The sequence below is a fragment of the Strix uralensis genome, chromosome 1 (genome assembly GCF_047716275.1).
Source record: "Strix uralensis isolate ZFMK-TIS-50842 chromosome 1, bStrUra1, whole genome shotgun sequence".
Classification (NCBI taxonomy): Eukaryota; Metazoa; Chordata; class Aves; order Strigiformes; family Strigidae; genus Strix; species Strix uralensis.
The window spans coordinates 46,373,402-46,398,306 of record NC_133972.1 but is presented as its reverse complement, the minus strand read 5'-3'; the positions used below and the strand labels follow the sequence as shown (position 1 = coordinate 46,398,306).

Here is a 24,905-nt window from a genome sequence, read left to right as displayed (position 1 = left end):
ATTCTCTCCCTAAAGCATAGGCCCCTCTGTTTTCAAAATAAGTTTGCCAAATCCTGTTTCCTTAGTGTTTTTAACATTTGTTTCATTCACAGAAATATTTTAGTAAGAATCACTAAATAAAAAAAAAAAAAAACAGTTTCTTCCACTATGTGAACCTTTATGAAAGTTGTAAGTTACTAAAATAGGGTGTTATGGTGAGATGTGCTGCCTACCTGTAGGAAGAGGATGCTCCAGCCCAGTACAAGTTGTTTCACACTTGCTTTTTTCTCATTGTGAAATTTAGATCGAATGACTCTGGGTTTGCTCTATCTCCAATTTAGATTGGATTATGGACAAAATTAGTTTCTAAAAGCCATCTCATTGACGGAGCTGTTTCTGTGATTCAAAGTGTAGTATGTATTTAGTAGGTCCTTTTCAGAATAAACAAAAACTCTCCTGACTGAGCAGTTAAGGACAGTGGCATGTCAAACCTCAGTAGTGCTTTGTTGTAAGGCTGAGGATTTAATTTAATCCTGTCCTGATAGTCTGCAGAGCTGGGTCGGTGGTGATGCCTGCTCTGTTCCTCCTTCTCCTCCTCCTCCCAGCTGTCGCACCCAGCTCGTGCAGAGAGAGTAGGTAGAGCCTGGCTCTGTGAAGGCGGACAAGCGTGTTTATGAAGTCTCCAGTTCCCATCATCTTCCTCATGTTAGCACAGTTGCAGTAGTGTCTCTGCCAGGGTCCCTCAAAAAGGTAGCTGTGGTTGCCATGGGTATGAAGAGAAAGATGAGTTTGTTTACTTGTGCTGCAAATGGTGTGGAAACAGTGTTGGGATAAAATTAACTTTTCAATGCAGGCAGCTACTCAAATATCATTTATATACACAAAGTAAGGTTGGAAAAGTCACATATTAAAAAGGTTTCCTGATGAGACTTCTTTGTATTTTGCCTCTATGGGGAAAGGATGTTAAGAACAGTTGGGTCCCTTACTGTTTCAAGTACCTCATTTTTCATCCTTGGCAAAGCTAAAGCACAAATATTAGTTGAACTTGATTTTTTAAAATTTATGTGTGTTGTTAAAATTTTGTGGGAATGCTCATAGTAATTTCTTGTTTTGCTTCCCTCATCCATACTGGCACATTACCTAAATGTTTTTGAGGCCAGCTTCATCATAAATAACTCTTTATGCTCAAAGCAAGTGGTTTTATTACCCACGTATAATGGAATGATGATATTCCACTTGATGCCTGAAAGAGTCAGCCTTCTGTTGCAGATGAACCTCATTCTGTTCTTTCTGCTTCTTTTTTAACCTTAGAGAATAAGCCTCAGTAACTTCTATTTTTTCACAAAACAGCATCACTTTATGTACAGCAGAAACAAGTTTATGGGGTCAGTAAGGAGGTGACTACTTTCTTTTTTGTTGCTGTGATGTCCTGTACTCATTGTCTGTGTAGCAGGTACTTCTTAGAGCTCTTGAAAGAATTTAATACCTTGTTTGGTTTTTTTTTTAAGTCAATGATTAGATCATTCATAAAGTAACTTGCAAAAGAAATACTCCAATCAACTTGTTTTCTAACCATCCTTGTTTTCTCTTAAATCCATAATTCTGATTTAATGTCCTGAATGAATGCAGATCACATTAAACATTCTGCTACGTATTACTGTTGTGTGTGTAAAATGGTGGTTGTTGAATTTCTTTTTCCTTTTACCATGTATCATCACTGCAAGCTTTTTTTTATGACTTTGACAGCGTTTACAGAGACATAAGGAAGCAAAAAATACAACCTGTTTTATACATAAAGAATAAGAATTTGAAAGTGATTTTGTCTGTAAAGAATTATGAGCTCTTGTTTAACACATTTGTTCTGAAAAGGAATCGTACAAGTTATATTACATTTTCTGTATACTTACTATGTTGCATTTCTGTTTTGCTGGTATTTTCTTTCTTACCTGTGTGGGAATAACGAAGGAATGTTTTGATGACAGTTGACTGAAAAAAAATACAGAAGGAGTTTCCTATGCAAGAGAAATAATTTTTACTATAATACAGTTTTCAGGCTCTGAACAAGGCCTTTAGCTTTTTCCACATGGGAGGAGACTGCCTTGATCACACAGTCTCACTTCAGTTGTTTTAACTTCTAGTTGGTGTGGGTTCCTGGTTTAGGAACTATATGCATAATTTTTGCCATTCAGTTAATGAAGTAAGGCTTCAATATTTTAAATCTGAAGAACAATGAATAGGCATATGGTCTTTATTTTTCATGAATGTAAATAAATATATGGTTGCCATCTTAGCTGATAGACATTGTTTCTGTAGCGAAAAATGAGGTGACTTTTTCATTGCAGCTGGGAACCCTGGAACATCCACAACCTCCCCAAAGCTAAAATGTGTTCAGCCTCAGTCTAACTCTTAAGTGCACTACGCAAACTGATAGATTTATTGTCCCTAATGGAAACTGAACTGCTAAGCTCCTGATGTGAAGAAACAACTGGTATTGAGGCAATTCCATGTCTGTCTCTATCTTTTGGATATTAAACTTGACACTCAGCTGTCATCCATCATGCCCAGCAGAGAGTCGAAGGAAGCCTCGCTGCAGTTGTCAATCAGCAGACTCTGAGTCAGCATGCATAATACACAAATAGTTGCTGAATTATTTCTTTCTAAGCTGTTATACTAAGATCATATGCTAAGCTGAAGGATGAAGTTCCTCCTTTGGTCTCCACTACTACACGTACTTTGTGCTCACTGACTTTACCAGGTGGTAACACAACACTTTCCCTGATTGTGGAAGATGTGGTTAAGCTCTACCTAACAGTGACTCCTTGGGAGGGAAATGCGGCAGTAGGTGGATCATCTCGACAAATGGCTTAGCACCATGACAGACTGCAAGAGAGAGAGATCACATAAGCTTCTCCTCTTCCAGACTGGATGGGAAATTCCATGTTCAGAGCTGTCTCTGGGAGTGATGGAGCTGCCATAGCGAAACCCTGGAACTCGTACTGCTTCTCAAGAGACAAATCTAAAGCAGTAACCTACTTCCAACTAATGAAAAGGAAAAGAACTCCTAGGTTTTTGACTAAGTTCAAAGCTTCATTAGATATGCATGTTTTGGAAGAATATAGCAGATTTTTGTTGAAAAACAGAACATCTGAAACCTCCAAATCTCACTCAACAGAAAAAGATTGCTGATTTGGAAATGTCTGTGCAATACTTACCCTCTTCCTCTTTTTGTTAAGTTCAGTTCCTCAGACAGCTATAGTCTCCCATAGTACCTCACATCCAAGGACTCACTAAATGCAGCATGTTTTACCCAGCAGATAGGAAGACTGGAAATCTTAATGATCCTTAAAAGGAAAAATAAAATAAGAAAACATTTTTACATCCAGCTTGTAACTTTTCCTAGTTAAAATTCTAGGGCATTTTTCAACAAAAACATCTTTTTATTGAAGGGGAAAAAAAAAAGATTCACTCTCCTGACATTTTTTTGACTAAACTTTGTTTGTTCATCAACTTGACCTAATGTGAAAAAACGTGACAATTCAGCAAATTGCTTAGCCTGATTTCCATAAAAGTTATCTAAGGAAAGGCAGCTCATTTGCATGCTGATCTTGTTTTTCATTCTGCTCTGTTGCTACAAAACCCTGAATAATACCACAGGCTGCATGTTCTTTGTCTTGTTGAAGTCCAAACCATCGCCTTTCTTGAGGATCATCAGATCTAACAAGGGTTAAAGTGTTATTTCAGTAATATACAGCTTTGTATATTCAAAAGTTGTAGTGCAAATGGAAATGCTTGATCTTTATTAATTATGCCTGCACTTGGGAAAGAGCTGATGGAAAAGATTTGCACTGCTGCTAATCTCACAAGAGATTCAGAGGACTTCTCCGGACAAATTGTTACCCAGAATAAGTTATTACATGCCAGTAGTAGTGACTGTTTTTGCATTCGAAGCCAAATGCAGGACAATATGACCAATTGTGTTGGTAGAATGGCATAATTCTCACTGTAAAATAATGATTCCCTTGCACACCAGGGAGCAGGTTAATTATTGGAATGATAAATCTTTGTCAGATGCAAAAAGCAAACAACTTTTTCCTTATATTAAAAAATCAGTGCAATGCAATAGGCCTTAATGCATTTGTTTTGCATTTCCTGGGAAATCTTTCTATATCACACTTTTATGTGGAGATTTGAACAGCAGGTTCTGTTTTCCTAACTTTCTGCCAAACTGTAACAATGTCAACTGGCAGTAAGGGTACTTGGCCCTCAGAACCCTGATGTGTTGTAAATCTGGTATTTTCATATGAATAGATTTCTTACCCTACAAATTAGATTAGAATCTGGCCCTGATTTTGAACAGCAAGATTCAATGGAGAAGGTCATTTTATCTCATTTGTTAGGGCATAAAAGAGCCCGGAGTGGTGTATTTAGTGTGGAACAGCAAAAACCCAGTAGGTTTTTGAGTTTTCTTTACAGAAACCATAACCATGCTGGTCCCTAGAAAACATTAAATCCATTCAAAATTTGAGAATTGTAGATTATTCTTGTGTTATTAATTCAATTTAAAAAATAGGATATCAAACCATGCAAGGTGAATGTTTACCTCACTGAGAAGCAAATTATCAGTAGAGAAAGCAAACAAGTTAATCTTATTTTTTCAAATAATTGTCAGTGTAAATAAAAGCTTATTTCCGATATTAAATTTGGGCTTGATTGCCATAACAGCGGTGGTTATTTACGTGTTTTTGGAACACGAAATGGGAAGAAAAAGCGTTAATATGTAGAAGAGACAGAAGTCCCGGTGACGTGCTTGGGATGAGAAGTAAATGGTGAACCATGAAAGGATAGTCAGGGCTAGGAGGTCACCTGTAAAATAACAGCTCCTGGTGTTCAGTTGTTGTCCCAGGCTGCTGTGTCTCCAGTATCTTCAGCTTCTACTGACTGCTGTAAGGTTAGACTTGCTCTCCAGCACTGGTGGGGCAGCCAGTGGTTTGCTACAGCTGGCTTCCTCATATAATCAGTTAGATGCTAAGATGTTGCCAGTGGTTTGGTCTGGGTCATCTGTTCTAAGTGTTAAGGAACAGTGTTTTGGAGTAAAACCAGAAGACTGTTGGATTTTCCCTTCCTCCTCCGCTTTTCTTTTCCATATTGATCCCTTAATTCTCTTTTGTAAGCCACAAAACAAGGCAGATCCTCTCCCACCCTGGTGTTATGTGTAAATTCCACTTTGCTTTGCTTGCAGCAAGTGTCAAAACTCATTGGTTTGGGTTGCCTAATCCCACCTCATCAAAACAGGATTGATTGCTGCTTAGAAGTATCACTTGCAAGGTGATGCTTACAAATCTCTTTACATTGACATAACTGTGGGCAGTGACTGTTTCATCTTATCCAAAACCACTGTTGTTTCACTGCTGCTTTGTCCTCATTTGTTGTTTGATAGTCATGTATTGTGAATTTCTGTATCGTGCATGTTAAAAATTGTGTGGAAGAAGGATGATCTTTATAGTGTTTGTACAACTCATTAAAATGCAGTGTCTGGATCCTTGCCTGAACTACCAGGTTGCCTCTACCTTAAAAATGTTAGGCATTTAGATGATAGAAAACCTTGTTGTTTTTAGCCTGACTTCTACCCTTGACAGAAGGTATAATTATTGTAGGTGGTTACAGAACTCCAGTGCACAGAACTTGTTTGTGGCTGGCTCTTAAACACTGTAGCAGCAGATGTGCTGGAGTATTATTAAATAAATGGTGAAATAAAAGATTGTGGGTGACATAAAATTCATTACAAAAGTGATCTTCCATCAAGTAAGCCTTCTGTTACTGGACCTGATATAACTTTGAAAATCAGAATAATCCATTCCTTAGCTCCAAGTTCTACATTAAACTGATCTGATAAATATTTTACCTTGCACTGGAAGTTTCAGGTAACTGTTAGCTGGTTTGTTCTTAACATTCATCTGTACAGTGCCTTAGCTGGCTGTCTCATCTAAAATAAGAGGCGATTAAGAACACACGTTTAGAAGGATGTGGCTAATTTTCTATTCATAACGTTTCATGAGAGAATATTCCTTTGATTTGAGAAGAGGGGTTGCAAAATTCAGGACCGCATTTCTTAATTTAAATTGAGGATGCGAGAATCTCTGTTTTTAATCCACGGGCTCCCTCTGCTGGTCTGGGTGGTGCTTGGCACCAGGAGCTTGATTAATGCAGGAGCTGAGTGAAAGTTATTTGCAAATTAGTGACATAGTGTCAACGGTGTCTCCTAACTTCTTCTTCTATGTTTAATGAGAGAATTGTGCTCTCCATAATAGCGATAACGAAATGGATATGGGTATTGTGATGAACCAGGGTTGCAGGGTCAGGTTTATCTTACTCAAATGCTGATTAAGACATATGTCACAGGGACTGAAAGCAATGTCCTACAAACAGTATTTACAAATAAAATCAGTGAGCTTGCATATCCAAATAACCACATCAATGTATACTGTCTAATTGTACTGGTACTGTCATCTTTGTTTCTCTGACACCTTGGTGCTCTGCTTTCACCTCCCACTACATCTAAATTGGACTACATCTAAATTGGACTATTTGCTCGTTGTATTTGATAGTGGAGAAAAATGATCTTTGCATTAATACTCTTAGATTAGAAATATGTTAGTATTGTAAATTGCTTAACAAATTTGAGATCCTAGAGTCATAAAGCGCACCTTGTAGGTAAGAATTGCATCTGTTTAAGAGTTCACTTATGTTTGCCTCAGGTTTTTAAGCCCATTTCTAAATTTTATGAAATAAAGTTCTGTCAGAATTGAAGAGAAGTTTTTTGTGTTTTGTCTTCCCAGTCTTGCTTCTAAGAATTTTTTAAGCTTGTATTTGTCAACCTGAACAAATGTTTACATAGCTTAAGAAGTGTGACAAATGTTTTAGTGGTCTTTCCTTTAATGCTCTTAGTGCACATGTATATTGCAGCAGACACAATAAAAAAAATATCTCTCTTCAGCTCCAAATGATTGGGAGTAGATGTCTTGTAGCTTGTTCTAAAGTATCACACGCCTTCACATACATGGACCAAAGATTTTCATGCTAACTTTGTGCTTGTTTTTTGATGATGTAAGTGACCACAGAATATCACAGTGACTCAAGATATGCAGGTCCAAAAGATATATTCAAAAGATCTGCAGTGCAGGTAGGGGCAGGGCTGGCAGGGGGTTTTGTATATTTATGACAATGCAAAACAAACACCAGACTGGTGTGAAATTCTTTCACTTTAAAACATCACCCTTTTATTCCAGGGCCTGAGCTTATAACAGCTATTGAAAACAGTCCCTAACATTTTCATTCATGTTAGAAACTGGGTGTAAATTTGTAACAAGAAAGATCCCACTAGTGAAAGATCAAATTCCGTAACGCATTCAGAAATGCTTTTCTAGAGCTACTGATTTAGGTGTTCCTCTCAGCTCACTTAAAGCAAACGTTGACAGTGATGTCTTATGAAGCAAAACCAGGTTTGGGAGAACTAATTATAGCAGTTCTCTCCATTTACGTATTATTTGTGCCGAAGAAATGGAGGGGCGAACTTTTTGTGTGAGCAGAGGATATAGGATGCACATGAGAAGTGTCAAATACTTTGCTGCTGAAAGTTGGCCTGAGTTACACTACGAGAAGGACAGCTGAAATGAATAGAAACAGAGCATAATCCATGAGTCAGTAAAGTCTATTTCCTAAAAATTTACTGGTTTTGTGTATACATCCACTTAAAATGACAGCTATTCACTGTGCATTCTTGTTCATGCCATGCTTTTGGTTATCTGCTTCACCATCTGAGCAAATCTTCTATCCTAGCATCTATTAGGTATCTGTTCATCTTATTTAAGTTTACAGGCATTGAAATTATTTCTGAGCTAACATATCTAACCTGTGTAACACCAGTGCTCTGATATGCAGGTAGCTTGACACTTGTCAGTGGAAAGTAGTTTTAACATATATTGGTCAAATAGGCAATGTGACAGGAACACAGCACCGTTATGTGCTTTACTGACTCCACTGGTACCTTGGAATGTGGTAATCATTTAATTTTTTTGTACCCTCTTCCCCCAGTAATTAAGCCTATTTAAAGTTTGGATTGTAAGGTACATTGAGCTTACAATGAGGAGTGGCTTTATGCAATGCTATGACTTGTTAAGTCTTTTCCATTAAAGCAATATGTGGTTTTTTTCTTTTTCTTTTTTTTTTTTTTCTCTTTTTGTGCACAGGTACTTGGAACACCAAACGAAGATACGTGGCCCGGAGTTCACTCTTTACCCCATTTCAAACCAGGTAAGTTCCAAGTTCGTCCAAATTCTCTTCCTGGAAGTACGGGACACAGATAATTACATCGCCACCCACAAGCTTCAAAATTACCTGGTACGCAGCGCACAAACCATAATGCATTTTTTCTAGCTTCTTACTTTCTATTGAGCTCAGGGTGGGGGGTTTTCTTTTGTTTAATTTCTTTGCTTTCTTTTGCATTTTCTCCTGTTTATTACAGTATGAGCCTGTCCTGCTTGCATTTCTTAGCCACTGAGTATTGTACCTTTCAGATTGCTGGTAGGCTCATTCCTGATCGGTATAACTTTTCTGCAGACCATCCTGAACATTGAGGAATACTGAAAGAAACTAAAGAGTAGAGAAAAGACTTTGTGGAAGCTGAAGTTACTACTAGATCGTGTTAGAAACTTTCTACAAAGGTTCCATTTTTTTAATGTGCTGTTGTACTTCAAGGTGTCATACTCTACAACCATTCCTGAAAAGCTGTTTTACCATCTAATACCTCTGTGTGACCGGGAGCAGTTTGTTCTATAGAGACTAGGAGTACATGATAAGCTTCATTATGCTATGTATGTACGTAATATATGTAGTCTTGTGAGCATTTGAGTGGTGATCTTGGAAATACTGTTTTTAAAACATGCCAAGCAGGCAAATGAGTAGGAGACATATTGTCTGGTGGGGGTAGTGAAATACTGGAACTGGTTGTCCAGAGAGGTTTGACATCTCCACCCTGCCTGAGCAGCCTGAACTTGTTGGACCTGCTGTGGGTGGGTTTGGACTAGATGATAAAGGTTACTAGATGCTTTCAGATGAGACACTTAATTGTCTCTTAGTGTATTTTTACTAGGATGAGTCTTCAGTTTATAACCATATGACTAAAGTCTGGAAGTGAGTGACAGAATTGCCCCAGGAATCCAATTTCAGATGTTTTTTGTCCTTGCAGGCCTAAGGTCTCCTTTACTGGTTCTTCTTCACTGCAGATGATAGTCCCTTCAGCTTTTGTCATAAACTGTGGCAACCTGGCATCCTATGTCATTTAAACCTAGTTTCCAAGTCATCTTATAGGTTAGACATAAAGAAAAAGATTCCCTTTTCATTCCAGCCTGTCTTATTCATCAGCAGGATCATAGTGGCTTCTTTGGGGCAGTAAAGAGGCAGGAGATGGGGCAGAGGAGTTGCAAAGGACAAAGAGACTTAGTCAGCTATCAAAATAAGAGAGAGAGAAACAAATATATTGTAGGGCTTACCCTGACAGTAACACAGAGCCTTGAGAAAAGGGAAGGCAGCCAGGTTTCTTGCACACTGCCTTTCAGTCGCTGTCCTCATGCTGTCTTATTGCTGTGTAGTGAAATCACTCTCTAGTGCTTTCTAGTGAATTATTAGAACTTCTTTAACAACTACACTTTTTCACTGAAATACTAAAAATACTACAGTGTTCTTCCCAAAATCAGTGTGTCATGAAGTTCACAAGCTTTTGTGTTTCTCATTCTTGGTACGGATTAAAAGGTGAGTATATACACAGAATCCTTACAGAAACATAGTGTTTTTTAACAGCAGTCCAAAGACATTGTTTTTATCCAAGAATAGTAAAGAGGAGGAGAAAACCTGGAGATGTCAGTGAGTGCCCTTTGGATTTGTTCTAGGTTTTATTCTTCTGTGAGATACAGGAATGTTTTGAACAGCAGATGGCAGCCAAGAAATTTCCTGGTTTCATTTTTCTGTTTGGCTTCCAAGTGTGTTAGGAGATGTGGGTTTATTACCACAGAAGAACATCAGGAAATAAATCCACAGTAGGCAATTCATTAAATCTAATTTTTATACAGGCATTGTGTTAGACTTGATTTTATTTTGTCCATCCTAGGCTATAGATTTTGTCAGCCATGAACACGTAATATTTATACAAATGCAGAATGGGGACAGGAGGAAAGATGCTTCCAAGATAGAAAGTGGTCACTCAGTATTTTCACCATTTCTGCATGGTGTGGTCTTTGTTCTCTCGGATCCTTTCCACATCTCTGAAGTATGTAGATTTTCAAGTCAGAGTAATTACTGTTCTCGCTGGCAATTACTTAATCTTTCTAGGGCCTGTTAATGCAAAGCACTGAGCCCCTTAATACCCATACACTCTGGAGGTCTGAGAGCACTCCAAATGAAAAAACTCTCTTCTGTACACATACTATGTTCTGCACTCCCTTTGTACCACTTTGGAAAAAGGAATTTTTTCTTGTCTTACAGTTCCTTATTTGATGATTTTAGAAATTACAGCAATAGAAAGCATAATCTAATTGGACAACCAAAATTTGGCTTACATACTCCAAAACTGAGTAACTGGACTTCATGCTGGTAAAGTGCAGAATGGTTAGAGCAGCAAAACACATTACCTCTAGGATCATACTGGGGTACTGGCATCTAAAGCATGCTCTGCACAAAGTGCTCTGACATATGGGCTGGACTGGAATTACACAATTTGCTCATGCTGTTAGGGTTGTTGAAGCTGTTTGGTCATGGATACCAGGTTCTCTGTTACTTCTTAAATAAATGCTTTCCTTCATGCCATCCTGTGCACAAAAATTTTCTGGCTGTGGCAAGGCTGCATTGTCCCCTTCCACAGATGCTCAGTGAGCCATGCTTCCCTCCCTGTTGATCTGAAATTATAGTTACATCCTTGAGAAAATTTCCTCAGCGTATGGGACTGAAAGACTCTTCTTTCCTGGCTGACTTTGGAGCAAAAAAAGGAGGTTAATGCTTTAATAATTAACATTTAAGATGATTTAATCTTTCCTTTCCTTAACAGGGGGGAAACCTGAAATGTCTTTCCAAATCTGAACCAAATCCATTATTCTTTAAGATCTGTGGATTTACTCCACTTAAATATAGATGATATGGGGTTAAGTAACTCCTGTGCTTTGCATGTCTTTATGAATTTTAAGACTGATAGCTGCAAACAGTAAGTGTGATAAATTGAGAAGTGCAGAGAGCACTGGTGATGAAGATATCAACATCCACTCAGGCAAGGATTTGATGCTATAAACTGAGTTGTGTAAGCATAAAACAATAGGATTTGAACAGAAAGTATCAGTGATAAATAGTATAGTTTAAAGAATGCTGGGCACATTAAATCCCTCTGGAGTTGGGAAGACTGTTGAGAGTAGAAACAAAATTTCATTGTATTTCTTGTTTGCATACAGACTTAAATAACTAAATTTCATGGTGTGATTTGATGGGACGCAATCCTGTGCTGCAGAGGTAATCACAGTTTACTAGGAGAAACATCTCTGAAAAGCATGGCATTAGTGTCTTCTGTACTAGAGTGGCCAAGGGTCTGATTATTATGGAAAACAGCCAGTGCATAAACAAGGATGATCTCTGTCATCTTAATATGCGGGAACATTTCTGAGGCTGAATGTGTTCCTAAGGCCAGCTGTGGGTAGCTCTACGTCATCTAAACCTCTAACCTCAGTGATTTTAACAGCCTGTAGTTGTGAAAATAAAATGGTTGTAATTTGTTTTGCCATTTAAAAAGACAGAAAACAACTTGTATTTTATCTTCCTACTTTGAGATCTTTGATAACTTTCTATCTTACAAATACTCTAAGTAGTATGGGAGATATTTAAAGCTAAAAGTTGGCCTGGTTTTTGAGCTTTCTCTGTGCTTCAACCTCCGTCCTCTCAGTTTGTGTTTGCACCTGTGCACACAGACACACATGCACACATGTCCTGCATTACTTAAGAATGATATAAATAATGCATTTGAAAATCCTGAAATACTTCAGAAGTATTTCAGTAACTTCAGGTTACCTCTGTGATTCACATTGAAGCTGGTATGACTGCTGTAGTCTTAAGTGGGTCTTCTTGTACTCATGTATCGCCAAAGAAACCCAGGCATTCTGGATCACTGTGAAAGTAAATTTTCTGCCCTCAAGTAAGAAGGCAGTTTGAGGAAATTATAGAAAAGTGTTTGTTGCTGTTTCAATAAAATCTTGAGGTTTCACCCAGTTTAGAAGCCCCATGTTACAGGTTGTTGGACAGAAACACTGTAAATGATGAACATGACCCTCTGACACATGACATGGAGAACATATTTTCACTATTTATTCTTTTGTTACAATACTTCAAGAAATGTGTAGATCTGCTGCACTAAAACAGATCCAACCACTGATCATATCACTGGACTAATATCTCCAAGATGAAATGAAATTAGTCATCTGCTATGTCTCATCTGTATGAGTGGAGATCAAGCAGTATTCCAAAACAATCTGCTTCCTTTTCAGTCTTGATTCTGAGTCTTCCTGATTTTTGTGTATTACTCTCTACATTGTCATTAAATCTCCCATTTTTCTTAGTCTGGAGTCTTACCTTCTTTTCTTCTCCAGCCGTTTCTCCTGGATTCAGAGTCCTGCCCAAATAATTGAGCAAGATAAGCCTTTGGATCAACATCTACACTTAAGTCAAGTTTTCACTTTTCCTACATGCTCAATTAGTGTTTGGGACTGATGCTGCGTAACCTCCATCCTGGGAAGTTAAATAGAGATTTATCAGAAGGTACTGTCAGTGAGCAAAGTGGGAGAAGGTAAGATACGGTCACAATGGAAGATAAATGAAGTGACGGTGGCCATGAAGAGATGGTAACGGTCAAGGAGAAGTAGCAGCTTGTTAGGAAGGTGGAGAAAACATGAGAATGCTTTTTAATGTTCACTGTGCATCAGTTTCCTTACAATACTGTTTCTAGGTGAGAGAAAGTTAAATATTTAATCTTGGGCTGGTGGTGTAGGAGCCTGAACCTCACTGTGTTCAACAGACGATCCGATATAATATAAAGTAATACACCTGAAAAGGTGCCTTTATGAGGCAATAGAAACATCTACTGAGCACTGATTTTTAAAAGAGAATCCCTAAAGTCAGGATGAAAAGAGTTAAGAGAAAGAGACTCTCCTTGAGGAGAAAACAGAAGACAGAAAGAAACTAGAGTGAGAAAAGAGCATTCATAGGAAATACTGCATAACACAGAGTCTGCCAGAGATTGACAGATACTTCGTGGATTTATTAAAAAATCCTGACTCTGTGACTGACAAAACCACTGCAGAGCTGGTGTTCTGACTCAGGAATTCTGCTTTGTTTCCCAGATGATCAATAAATATAGATTTGGTTCAGAAATGTGATCTGCCTACCTGCATCTTAACAGCTGATTGATAGCCAAGTTTTTTCAAAGGATTAAGTCTTCAGTGGACTGGGCTGAGAGACTAAACTACTTTTGCACAAACCTGTGGAAATACTGTATATGAGTACATAAGGCTTTTCAAACTTTCATAACAGTTTTTCCTGTAGAGTTTCACCAAAGCCTGTCAACAATTTGTTACATGCTGAACCAATATCTTGTTTGTTTACATCTACACTGATGCCAGCGAATGTTCCCAGGTGACGTGGGAGTCTCTGCTGTTAAATTCTTAGAGCAGCCTCTGGCATGCCTTTACTCACAACTAGCACTTCCAAATAATTAATTTCTGGGCATGGTTTGGGAGTTAGTGTGGGCTGGGGACTGTTCCCCGTAAGAAGGATGGTCCCACCTCTTTCTTGGAGCACGGAGGTGAAAGGGTGCTGCAGTAGTACAGACACAGGACAGTCATGGTGTCTCAGCCAGACAGCAGTCCTGAGCACATTTAAATTACTGGTATAGACGTAGTCTTCAAGAATTTGAGTACTTGAAGAAAGGAGAGAGAGGGATCTGTAAAGGAGAATTAATTTCAAATTTCTCCCCCTCTTCTTTAGTTTTGGCAAAATTGTAATATTTGATGTTTCCCCAAGTCTGTGGTATCCACAACCCAAGGGAAGCAGAGTTGTCAGTATTTTCACCATTCTTTAAACAAAATTGCATGAAACTGAATAGTTAAAGTAACTATTGCATATGCAAGGGAGCAAGGGTGACCACTGCTAAAAGGTGGAACTGTTTAATGTAGAAGTCCAGTGCTTTAGACAACCCTGGCTATTAAAATTGCATTTTCTAATCAGTAGGGAGTTTAGAAAAAAAATCTATCCTTCCTCTTTACACAATCTGTGCTCTGCTAAATCAGGTGCTTTTGGAAGGGAGGGGAGGAGAGAGGGTATGGGGATGGAGGGTGGGGACTTGAAGTAATTTTTCTCAAGACATTTGGCATACAAACAAGCAAGGTTTAACTCATGATGATAAAACTCCAGTTGTGATGGAACTTCAGTAAAAATTCTAATTGCACATTAGTGCAATATTTTTAGGATTGAATCTTTAATAAAAATAGCACATGAGTCTTACATATCACAATACAGTGTTAGTCACTTTAGACTTCTAATTTAAATGTAAAGAAAACCCGTTTAAAGAAATCATGCATTAGACTTTTGAAAATATTAATTATAGTGATGTTTAAATATTTGCATTTAAGCTAATCACATTTGGTTTTAAATAGAGAACATTAATCAAGGAATGCATAGTAGCCAGCATGTTTTGATTAACAACATAAAAAATGCCTTGAAGTCAAACTGCATTTTAAGTTCTTTGGTTTAGACTAGAAGCTGATTATCAATAGTGCTAAAAAGGAGCTAATAAATAAAAATGTAGTCTGCTTCTAATTCCTTAGGTAGCTTTTGTTGCCTATTCCAGGTCCTTTCAAGGCAAACGTGGCAGAGGTATAATAGTTCATGTGTTTTTCTGACTGATAAAAAGAGAAAAAACCCTCATCTTGTTTTATGTTACTTAAAATGCAAGTGCTTACTTTTTCAATTCTCACAGCAGACCAGTAGTTCCTTCAGTGGTCTGCTAATAAGCTCACTAGTGAGTTCTGCTGAAATTCGCTTCTGTTTGAACCTGCCCTTGATGCAGGGCTGTCAGATGGAGTGTGTTTATCAGGCAGATAATGATGTTTGCAGTGGAGAGCATGTGGGTACGTATGTGAGCACACAAGTGAGTATGCATATATAGCAGTATTGCTGTAGAGCGGTTTTCTAAAGGAAATAAGAAACAGAAAGAAAAAGAAATACTGTATTTCTGTAAGAAATAGGAATACTGTCATTTCTACGAACGTTTAATATACAGCTGGGTGTAATGGATGAACATTCTGGCACAGGCTTTTCTTTGCCCTAAATCTTCAAGCTGAGTACAATTTGGGAGCATTTGTTTTAAGAAAATAATTTTTTTGATGCATCAAGTTTGTCAAATCAACCAGCTCAAGAAATTTCCTCCCTCTCTTCCCTCTGGTTGCTCACTTCTGATTCCATTTTGCAGTTGTTATTCCAATAGCTTCATTGATGCTACTGTTTGTGAGGCACAGTCCTAAAAACTTCATGGCATTGAGTAAAAACACGAGGCATTGAGTAAGCTGTGCTGCAAGGTCTGAAGCAAAGAGCAACTCAAATTCATTTCCTGATGGAAGAACATTTGAGCAACTGCGCCACCCAGCATCTCTGAGTGGGTTGTGTATAGTGCCCAGCAGAACAGTGAATCTTGGCTCTGAGGCTGGGCTTCTGAAGGTGTGGATGTTAGCTTACCCATTTAAAATCTTAAGAGTAAATGGTATGCTACAGGAAGATCTTGAAATTGGTGCTTCTTTCCAGTAAAGAATATGAGTACTGTATGTTTGCTCTTATTTATGCAGTTCTCTATAGGGATTGCTTTACACAGCATTTGATTATGAACACGCCACTCGATCAATCAAGATTTGGCTAACTTGGCCTTCTAAGAAGCAAATGGTAAACACTTTTAGGTGCTGTGGGATTTAAACAAAACCAAAACCCTCTTCCTTCTTTTGTTTCCTATAAGCAAAACCCTCCTTTTACTAGTGAAATACGGCACCCATGTGAAAAGCCAGCTCTTTAACACTGAGGTATGGTTGCTAGTGAGGATGATGACTGTATATTTGAGATAAAAATGTAGAGGATCAAATTTTGTTTCCCAAATTTGTTCCCAAAAGATTTGCAAATATTTAAGTGCTTGCATAAAGGAAATTAAAATCACACTTTTACTTTAAATTTCGGGTGAACTTACTGTGTCAGTCTTCCAGTGTTTTTATTCAAAATAAGCACACTTAACAATAATAATAATAATCTGAAAAGGTTTGAACTCTAGTATATGTACTCACAATTCAGCTATAAAAATTCAAAATACAGCTGAGATCAAATCTTGATCTGTAAATGTACAGTTTTTCAGGTTTCTTTAATCTCAGCGTTTATGAGAGTGAGCAGCTGCCTCAGCAGGATGATATGCCTCGCGTTATTGACAGTGGCTTGCGTGCACTGGAGGATGGTTGTGTGGGTGGATGATGATGTTGTCTGCATGAAATTCTCACATGTACCTATTTGCCTTTCAGTTCTGAGGGAGGTAGTAGTAAGTTTTCACTACATGGAGTTTCTTCCACAAGGTTGGATTGAGACTTGGATCACCTGTGTTGCTGCCTTTTATAATAAATTTCTTTTCTGGGGGGAGCATTCATGGTAATTCTGCAGTGTTCCCAGGATCTCACATACAGCCAAGACCTACTGACTGATATTACTATTTTTTTTATGATCAAATCAATGGGAGCATCTGAAAAAACAAATGCTAAAGCTATATGCTTGAAAGTATCATAAAATGTAATTTCATGCAGCTGGTCACAGATAGGTATAGCTTTAGATTTGGTTGTATTAAATCCATCTAGCAAGAAAGGACGGAGACATTCATACAGATGTGTGAGAGTCGTTCACTCTGAAAACTTGGGGATGTAATTGTGAGACTGAATTCCAGTTTGGTCATTAATTGGACACAAGCAGGAGATCCTCAGAAAAAAGTTGGAAGGTCAAGTTACCTCTTTTTTGCCTGTGTTGTGACTGTAAGATTGGTGTTCATAGGTATGTAATATCGTGGTTTCACAGTTCAGAACTTAAAAAACTGGATCATGATGGAGAAGCTCGAGGACAAGGTTATTGTACCTCCTCTGTTCTGACAACTCTGAAATCAAAATCAGCTGGTTTTGTTATTCTGTTTTTATTCTCTAAAGAAGGATTAATTCAGGAAGGGCCTAAGAGCTGCCATGTGCACAAGTCTGGGCTTAATTACCACAGTAGTCCCATCTAGTTATACTGTCCATGAAAGTTAACAAGACTCTGGTTAGAGGCATGACCACAAAATTGTGTAGAAAAATGTGAGCTGTATTTTACTGATATGTGGTTCATTTCCTTATAAAGAATTTAAAGCAAGGAGCCTCTAATTTGCTTGGAGTTGAGGAGAAAGAGTTCATACCAATAGTTAGGAGAAGCATGATCTGCAGTCACACAGCATATAAACAGTGTTTGAAGTTAAGGATTCAAGACTAATATTTGCCTCTCTGTAGACAGGGTTTAACCCTGTCCATGTTTTTCCCTCTAGTTTTCCCTCTTCCTGCCTGATAAATATAGTGTATAAGGTAGTTATTTTAAAAGAGCTTTAGAGTAGAGCAGTACACTGAGTAAAGAAGGAAGATCCCTTTGAGAAGTTTGTTCATTTTGCTTATGCATATCCTTTATAACAGCATTTACATAACTGGTTCCAGTGTATCACTTTTTCAGTAAAAACTCCTCTGGCATAGGAATAGTTTCTCAGTTTCTTGCAGAACTGAAACAGATCTTTGGACATGAAGACCTTAAGGCAATTTGGCCAGTTGGTTGACTCTGTGTTTTCTTCCCACAGTAAAAATAGCTTAAATTGATTAAAGTAAACCCCTGACAGTCCAGTCAAGAAAATATGTTGTATATGATACTTTTCAACTGTTTTAAGTGGATATAGCTCTGTTGAAGTCAGTGTTGCTGTGCCAGTTTGAACCAGCTCAGTATCTGACCAAAACATATTGCAGAATGGCAGATAAAATCAAAATCTGTCTTTCCCCACATCTAGGTTAGCTTTTCAGCAATGCTTCAAGTCGGTTCAGTTCTCTTTTCACCCAGGACTTTTCTGTACGAAAACAGATTAATGTGCAAATCTGCACTTTATTAGCTGAACTCCCATGTGTATCTCAGACTTGTTATGCAGCACTGTCTAGCTGCATCTTATTTTTCAGTCCTTTGTCATAAATGAATGGACAGTGTTATGGTTGGACTATTTACTTATAAAGTATAGGAAGTCTTTATTTTCTTCCAGTTTTTATGCATAAGTATCTGGTTGCATATATGTTTTTAATTCACATTTGTAAACTGAAATTCAAGGGTGAGCTCAGGTCCTGCTGAGGCCAGTGCAATTTGACTATTAACTGTAATGTTCCTCCCCCTTCTAAATTCGGGTCATACTCTCAATGCTAACGATGCTTGAACAAGTTATTACAGAACACGTACTTCAGTACTGAGTTTTTATTTGTGCTATTGTATATTAAAACATAATCACAGGCACTGACTCCAGTGCCATGTTGCTGGTACTGAACCATGGCTGCATCTAATAATGATCCTGACTACTTTGCCTGTTTGATTTAAAGACCTGCCTCGGGGCATTGGCACATCTGTAGTAGATGCATTACATGCAGTGCATAATACAGATAAAAAGAAATTGGCACTTCCTATAGTTTTAATCTGGATGCCTCAGGTGTGATAAGTTATTTTGTTGTAATATGTGCACACGGAAGATTGTAAGGAAATCTCTTCACTTGCTGCTCTCAGTAAGAACGTACCCAGCAACTTCTTTTTTTCCCCTCTTTAACCCTTATGTTCTGCACTCATTGCAGGGTCGAGACTTAACAGAAAGTAGAGACAAAAACTACCACAGTGGTTTAAATTGCTTCTCCTTTTTATAGTATCCAAGCTGCTAAGTGCCTGGGATAACTGACTTTATCAGTAATTGAAAAGTACTGTGAAGCTTCTAATTTACAAAATTTAGAATAATGTCAGTAGTGTGGTATTCAGTCTAAATGCTTCTCAAGTTCACATGAAGTAATATGGTAGCATTTTCAACAATGAGACATATTGAAAATTAGTTCAGATACATTAAGAAATGTGCACAAAGTTGGCAATAAAAATATTTTATTTGGGGAGATATATTTATGGAGTAATATATTTTCTGTTAGTAAAATGTACCACATGACCTATAACTTATTTCTTACAATATCCTAATCCTACCAACAAATTAAGGTTTATAATACTGTATAACACAATTCATAAAAATTCAGCCTGATAATTTTAGTTTGTTGAGAACTGTGTAAAATGATAGCGTATCTGAGAGTTGCTGAGAGTCATCTCTTAGCTAAACATCTTAATTCTGACAGAAGTCAGCTAGGTGCTACTTTAATGGTCACGTACAGTAGTCAAATATTTTTCAAGTGCAGAAACTTTTAGTTGGTAATACAAAAAAACCCAAAACACAAAAACCCAAAACCCACAGAAACGCCTTTCAGACTTTTGTTTCATATGTTCATCTACATCTAAGACCCTTTAACAGTATGTCTATATAGTTAGCATTTGGCTTTTTTTGTTAAGAAAGTTATTTGAGTAAATTTAGATACAATATTACATAAGTGATATTTATAATTTATGTTGGTGCTAAAACTAGTTACAGTCATGTAGCTTCCAGTTTCCAGGACACTTGTCATACATAGCTAAGAGGGAGTGATTTTATTGCTTTAACTGCATTAGTATGGTTAAAGCCACAAAATTTGTAAATGTGAAGTGGCCTTCAGGCACAGTTTGCAGGTCTACCATGAAAGCTTCTGATAGTGAAGTCAATGACACTTGAATTTTCTGCATACATTTTTGTTTGAAGAAAAAAAAAAAGATATAATAGGTATAAGAAACAAAATCATACACACTGATGCTAGGATTTTGTATGCGCCATAGTTTTGGCACCTTTAAACTGACTGTGTATGAAGTATATATGACAACTTTAGAACTGACATAAGCAAAGTATACAAATACAGGAATTTGAACATGACCCCTCTCAAGTTACATTTATAGTTGTTTTGCACAGTAAGATGTATGCATATGTTTGTGCATATATATATATGAAAAATGTTGTAACTGTACAGTGTGCCTATTAAATGTCATGTTCATGGGTGGAGAGGAATTAAAATCAATTTTTGAGGTTTTATGGAGTATTTTGTAAGTTTGACTTCTTCACGGCAACTAATGCCATCACACTAGGGTAGTTGGCCAGGGCAAGTACCAGTCTACACGATAGGATTTCAGTGCAATGAGGCTTCATGGAAAATGTTATTATATTCACCAGCTGGATTGCATTTGTTTCTTCCTGAGAGGCACTTAGCTCCTGTTCAGAGGGCTAACAGAATACTGGCTCTTCACTTCTGCAGAAGCTTTCATAGCATCTTTCTCTGCCAACTAGAGTCCTACTGCAGAGGAAGAATCTTCTTGGATATGAGAGGGGAAGTACTTATATCTGAACTTAAGAACTTAATGTTTGAGTAAATAAGCTGTCATTGTACTTGTTACTTCTGCTCATTATTTATATGTGTTCTGTAGAAAATGGACTCTTATGTGGCCATCATGTTTTGCACATCCCTGAGTGTCACACAGAGAAAAACATGACAGTGAGGTCACAGAGAATTGTATGTATGATGAAGAAAAAAAATGCTAGATTTCAGGCTTCTTTTTTTCTCTACCAGTCAAAAACTACTTTAGAAATAATTGTAAAAATTTCCATTTCTGGTGATGCTGCAGTAAATGAGCTTTAGGTCATGATGGTTTGTTTTGTTTGTTTGTTTAACAAGTTGGGGTCTTTTTTGGGTTTTGTTTCATTTTCTCCCTGTTTGTATGGCAATTGCTCCTATGCTGGTTTTCTTTTCCTGTCCTGGTACTTGAGCTGCAGTAGTTAGATACAAATGATGAAATGATGAAAATTGACAGTAGATAAATATATATTTTTTTAAATCCTGGTTTTAGAGTAAATAATTGAATGTGTCTCTTCTTTTTCTTACAGAACGGTTTACACAGTACAGCCCTAAAAACCTTAGACAAGCATGGAATAAGTAAGTTGGCTTTTTTAAATTACACTTTTGACTCTTCAATTATGTGATTCATGCCACGTTATCATAGTAAAGAGGTACAATAAGTACCTGAAGTTATCATAGTTAACTTAAAATTACTCTATCCTTTTTAATTACAGTAGAAATGTGGAATTACTGAAGTATTATTCTTTCCTGCTTCTGCCAGTTTTGAATGTTTTTGAATTGCCAGTTACCTGTAAATAGGGAGAAACTGTATAGCGTTGTATTTTCTCCTGGGGTATGTCAGTTGGCAAGTGTATTGAGCTTATTGAGAGATGCTGTGTTATTGCTTTGGGCCATCTTCTTTTCTCTGTTCCACTATAACAAGTAAGAGACTTTTAAATAGTATGTTTTTAATCAGCTTTTGAGTGTTGTTTCCACATAATCATCCCCTTGTTGCCAGGTTCATCTGGTCATTGCTGTGAACTGATGACCATACTGTTGTATATTTTAATTATCATGACTGAAAAAAGTCAATATGAATTCACTGCCTTTTTTTTTCCTTTTAATGTTTCCTGAATTTTGTCACATTTAAATCAGATGGACACTAATACAAAGGTATTGTGCTCAAAATCCAGAAAGGTTGCCTGGTAAACCAGGAATGCCCAAGCAATCATCTGTGTAAAGTTTATTAGATTTCTTAGCACATGAAGAATCTTTGTAGATAGGATATTTGGGCAGCACTGCACTGAGTGATTAACTTCTTTTATACTTCCATACACAGTTTGAGTTGGATCAGCAGGATAAACAGCTATGTCAACAACTTGTCTTGCCAGAAAAATTGTTAGCATTTTTCTCCACTCTCTTTTGACCAAAATTATTTGCAACAAGGCTAAGCCTTTGCTGCACCAGCATTGTTGTTTTCTTTCTGACACTCATTCCAAATTTTATTGCTGGTACCCACTGGCTGTCTTGTTGGTAGTTTACCAGGGAGTTCAAGAGATAAATCAACAGGAGACTGAAGCATCTGCTCTTCCAAGCTCACCACTGAAGCTGAAGATAGAAAATGTTTTGGTGAAAGAACTTCCATGTTACAAGGAAAAAAAAGTTACCAATAAAATAGAAGTCCAAATCCTTTTTCAATATCCTAATTTATTAGCAATGGAGTGTGTCTACAGCTCTAAAATTCATAACATGGTCTCTTGCCCAAGATGTGATGAGGTTTATACTCACTTTGCCATTCTATTATTTCTTTTCCATCTGCTCCTTCCAAAACTAATTTGGTCCAGTGTTTTGCACTGAAGCACAAAGGCATTTTTTCATTTTAAAAAAAACCCAACACATACCAACTTTTGAAATTATAGTTAACTGAGGGAGGAGAAATCTCTTAAAGTAACAGGATCATAGTTAAAATTAGGTGTTAGTTGTTGGATGTGATACCATCAATGTTCATCCTTTAAGTCAAAACCTGTATTTCTGCAGTGCTAGGCATCTTTCATGACCGTGTAGCTAGCTCTGCATTACTACTGCATCCTCCATGGTTAGGAGTTACTTTATGATTCCTGCAGTGAGACACGCAAAACTGGCACTGAAGCCAGTACAGGCTTTCACAAAGGTTAAATGACACCTACCTGAGTTAACTGACTTTCAGCAGTCTATAGAGAAGTTCCATACTTGTCCAGTTCAGGCTGGGAGCCTAATTTGGTGGCTTTTGTGCAAAAGTCCATCTCCTGTTTACTCTAGAGAGAGCAACAGGAAGATTAGCTTCACTTATAGTTGGATCTTCTGAATATCTCAAACAGTTTTGCCAGTTCTTGTGATCCTTGCAGGGATCATCCAATGTTTGACTCTACCTCAGTCTTGCTGCTTGGAATAATGTAATTCCCTGAAAGTCACAGCTTTCATTTTCAAAAGTAAGTCACTAGAATTGTCTATGTTCTGTCCTTTAACAATGAACAAACTTGCAAGTTCATTTTTTCTTTGAAAGTAGTTAATGAAATCCAAAAGCTTGGAAGAAGCAATTATATTACAACATAGGCAATTAGATCTGGATTGGGAAAGAGGGACAAGGAAACTAATATTGATGTGAATGTCTTTGCTTGGGGGCATATATATGTGTAAGTAATGTGAATAGATAGTGACACGCTATTCCATCCATTCTGCAGGCATGGACTGAGTGTTCTTCTATATTTTAACAGCAGTTAGACCCAGTAGTATCTCCTGTGTATGAATAAGTACAATAATAGATTTGAATTTTAGAAGTTACTATCTTATATTTCCTTCAAGAACATTGCATTAAATTTCTGTTTTTGTAAAATACAAAAAAAAGAACAAAACCCAGTTTGCTTAAAACATACCCTCAATCTGTGAGACTTCATAATTGACACAAGTTATGATCACATCATAGGCTGACTCAAATAAGACCAGAGGTTTTTAATTTCTAAGAAACCCCTTCAAAAATATTTCTACATTTTCAATGTTCCATGCATAAAGGATTTGCCGTTTTTCAGCATAAATGAAGGGACTGAAAGACTGAAAGCAATGACAATACATAGAGTTCAGCACTTCATATATGTGGTTCTACTATAATAGGAGATATTCAGAGCCTCGAAATTATGTGTCATTTACAATCGAAACGTAAAGGATTTTCTCTTTTTTCAGTGTAAACCTTTATCTGTGTGCTGTATCAGAGCACTGTTTCTTGCACAGCTGTAGTTAAGGATGTATAAACATTTCTCTTATAGACATCATATTCCCAAGGGTTTATAATTCAGCTATAAAATTTAACACATGGACAGACTGATCCATTCTATAAATTTTCTTTCTTTATTAGCATGTTTCAAGAAGTAGTGATCTCTAATCTTAAAAAAAACCCAATATTCCTTTTTAACTCCCTGGATTAATTTGTTGAAGGCTGTTGATGATACAAAAATGTCTCATTTGAAATAGAATTGTTTTAAGGGCAGTTCGGATAAATGTGAGACCTAAGTTGTGGAGAAAAACATACAGCCTTTTGTTTTTAAGTATGTATTGGTTTTGTTACAGAGTTACTTCCTCTCAACATCTTAGTACCTTTGAAAGATACACCTTAAAGAACAATGTGTATGGCCTTGGAAGGATTTACGTGTGTGCTTAAACTTCTCTGAGGTGAAGTCCTGTTACTGCATTTTATAGAGAAGGGATTAAGATACAAATAAATTAAGGAGTTTGTCACATAGAAACTGCCATAGAAACTGTAAAACAGACCACGACCTTGAACTTCATGCTCCCAAATTGAAAGAGAACACTTTTAATTTTCTAAACACAATGGAGCTTTCACCATCTACCGTTCCATCTTTCAGGCACAGTCTGGCCCTTTGTCTTGTTTGTATATATATGTTTTGAGGTCCTGGCATGGAAGAGTGAGAATATGAGTTTAGAAGCCTTCAGAGAGGCTTACCTCAAAACATACATTCTAATTCCGTTTATGTAAGGAGAGATTACTAGAAGGAAGAATAACACTCTTCCAACGTCTACAGAATCAGCTTTATGTCTGTAAGGCAGAAGGAACAGAGGCAAAAAGCTCCAAACCACCCAAAAAATCCACAGGTGGTAGATTGGGGGCAAAATAATTGCACCTGACTGACTACACCAGCTTCCATGAGATGTGTATTATAAAGGCAGAGCCAGACAATGGAACAACGATGGACACAAGCCAATGGCTCTTTAATTCCCAGTCTAACTGGAAATTAG

At 37.3% G+C, this 24,905-nt stretch overlaps 1 protein-coding gene across 6 annotated transcripts in view; it reads left to right on the top strand.

Moving 5' to 3' along the window:
• CDK14 (cyclin dependent kinase 14) overlaps positions 1-24,905 on the top strand; it is a 321,807-nt gene that overhangs the window by 208,867 nt on the left and 88,035 nt on the right. For all 6 annotated transcript variants that reach the window (XM_074864790.1, XM_074864767.1, XM_074864787.1 and 3 more), the window contains 2 exons: positions 8,226-8,289; positions 21,167-21,215. In XM_074864790.1, coding sequence (XP_074720891.1) covers positions 8,226-8,289; positions 21,167-21,215 — 113 coding nt within the window. The remainder of the gene's footprint in view (positions 1-8,225; positions 8,290-21,166; positions 21,216-24,905) is intronic.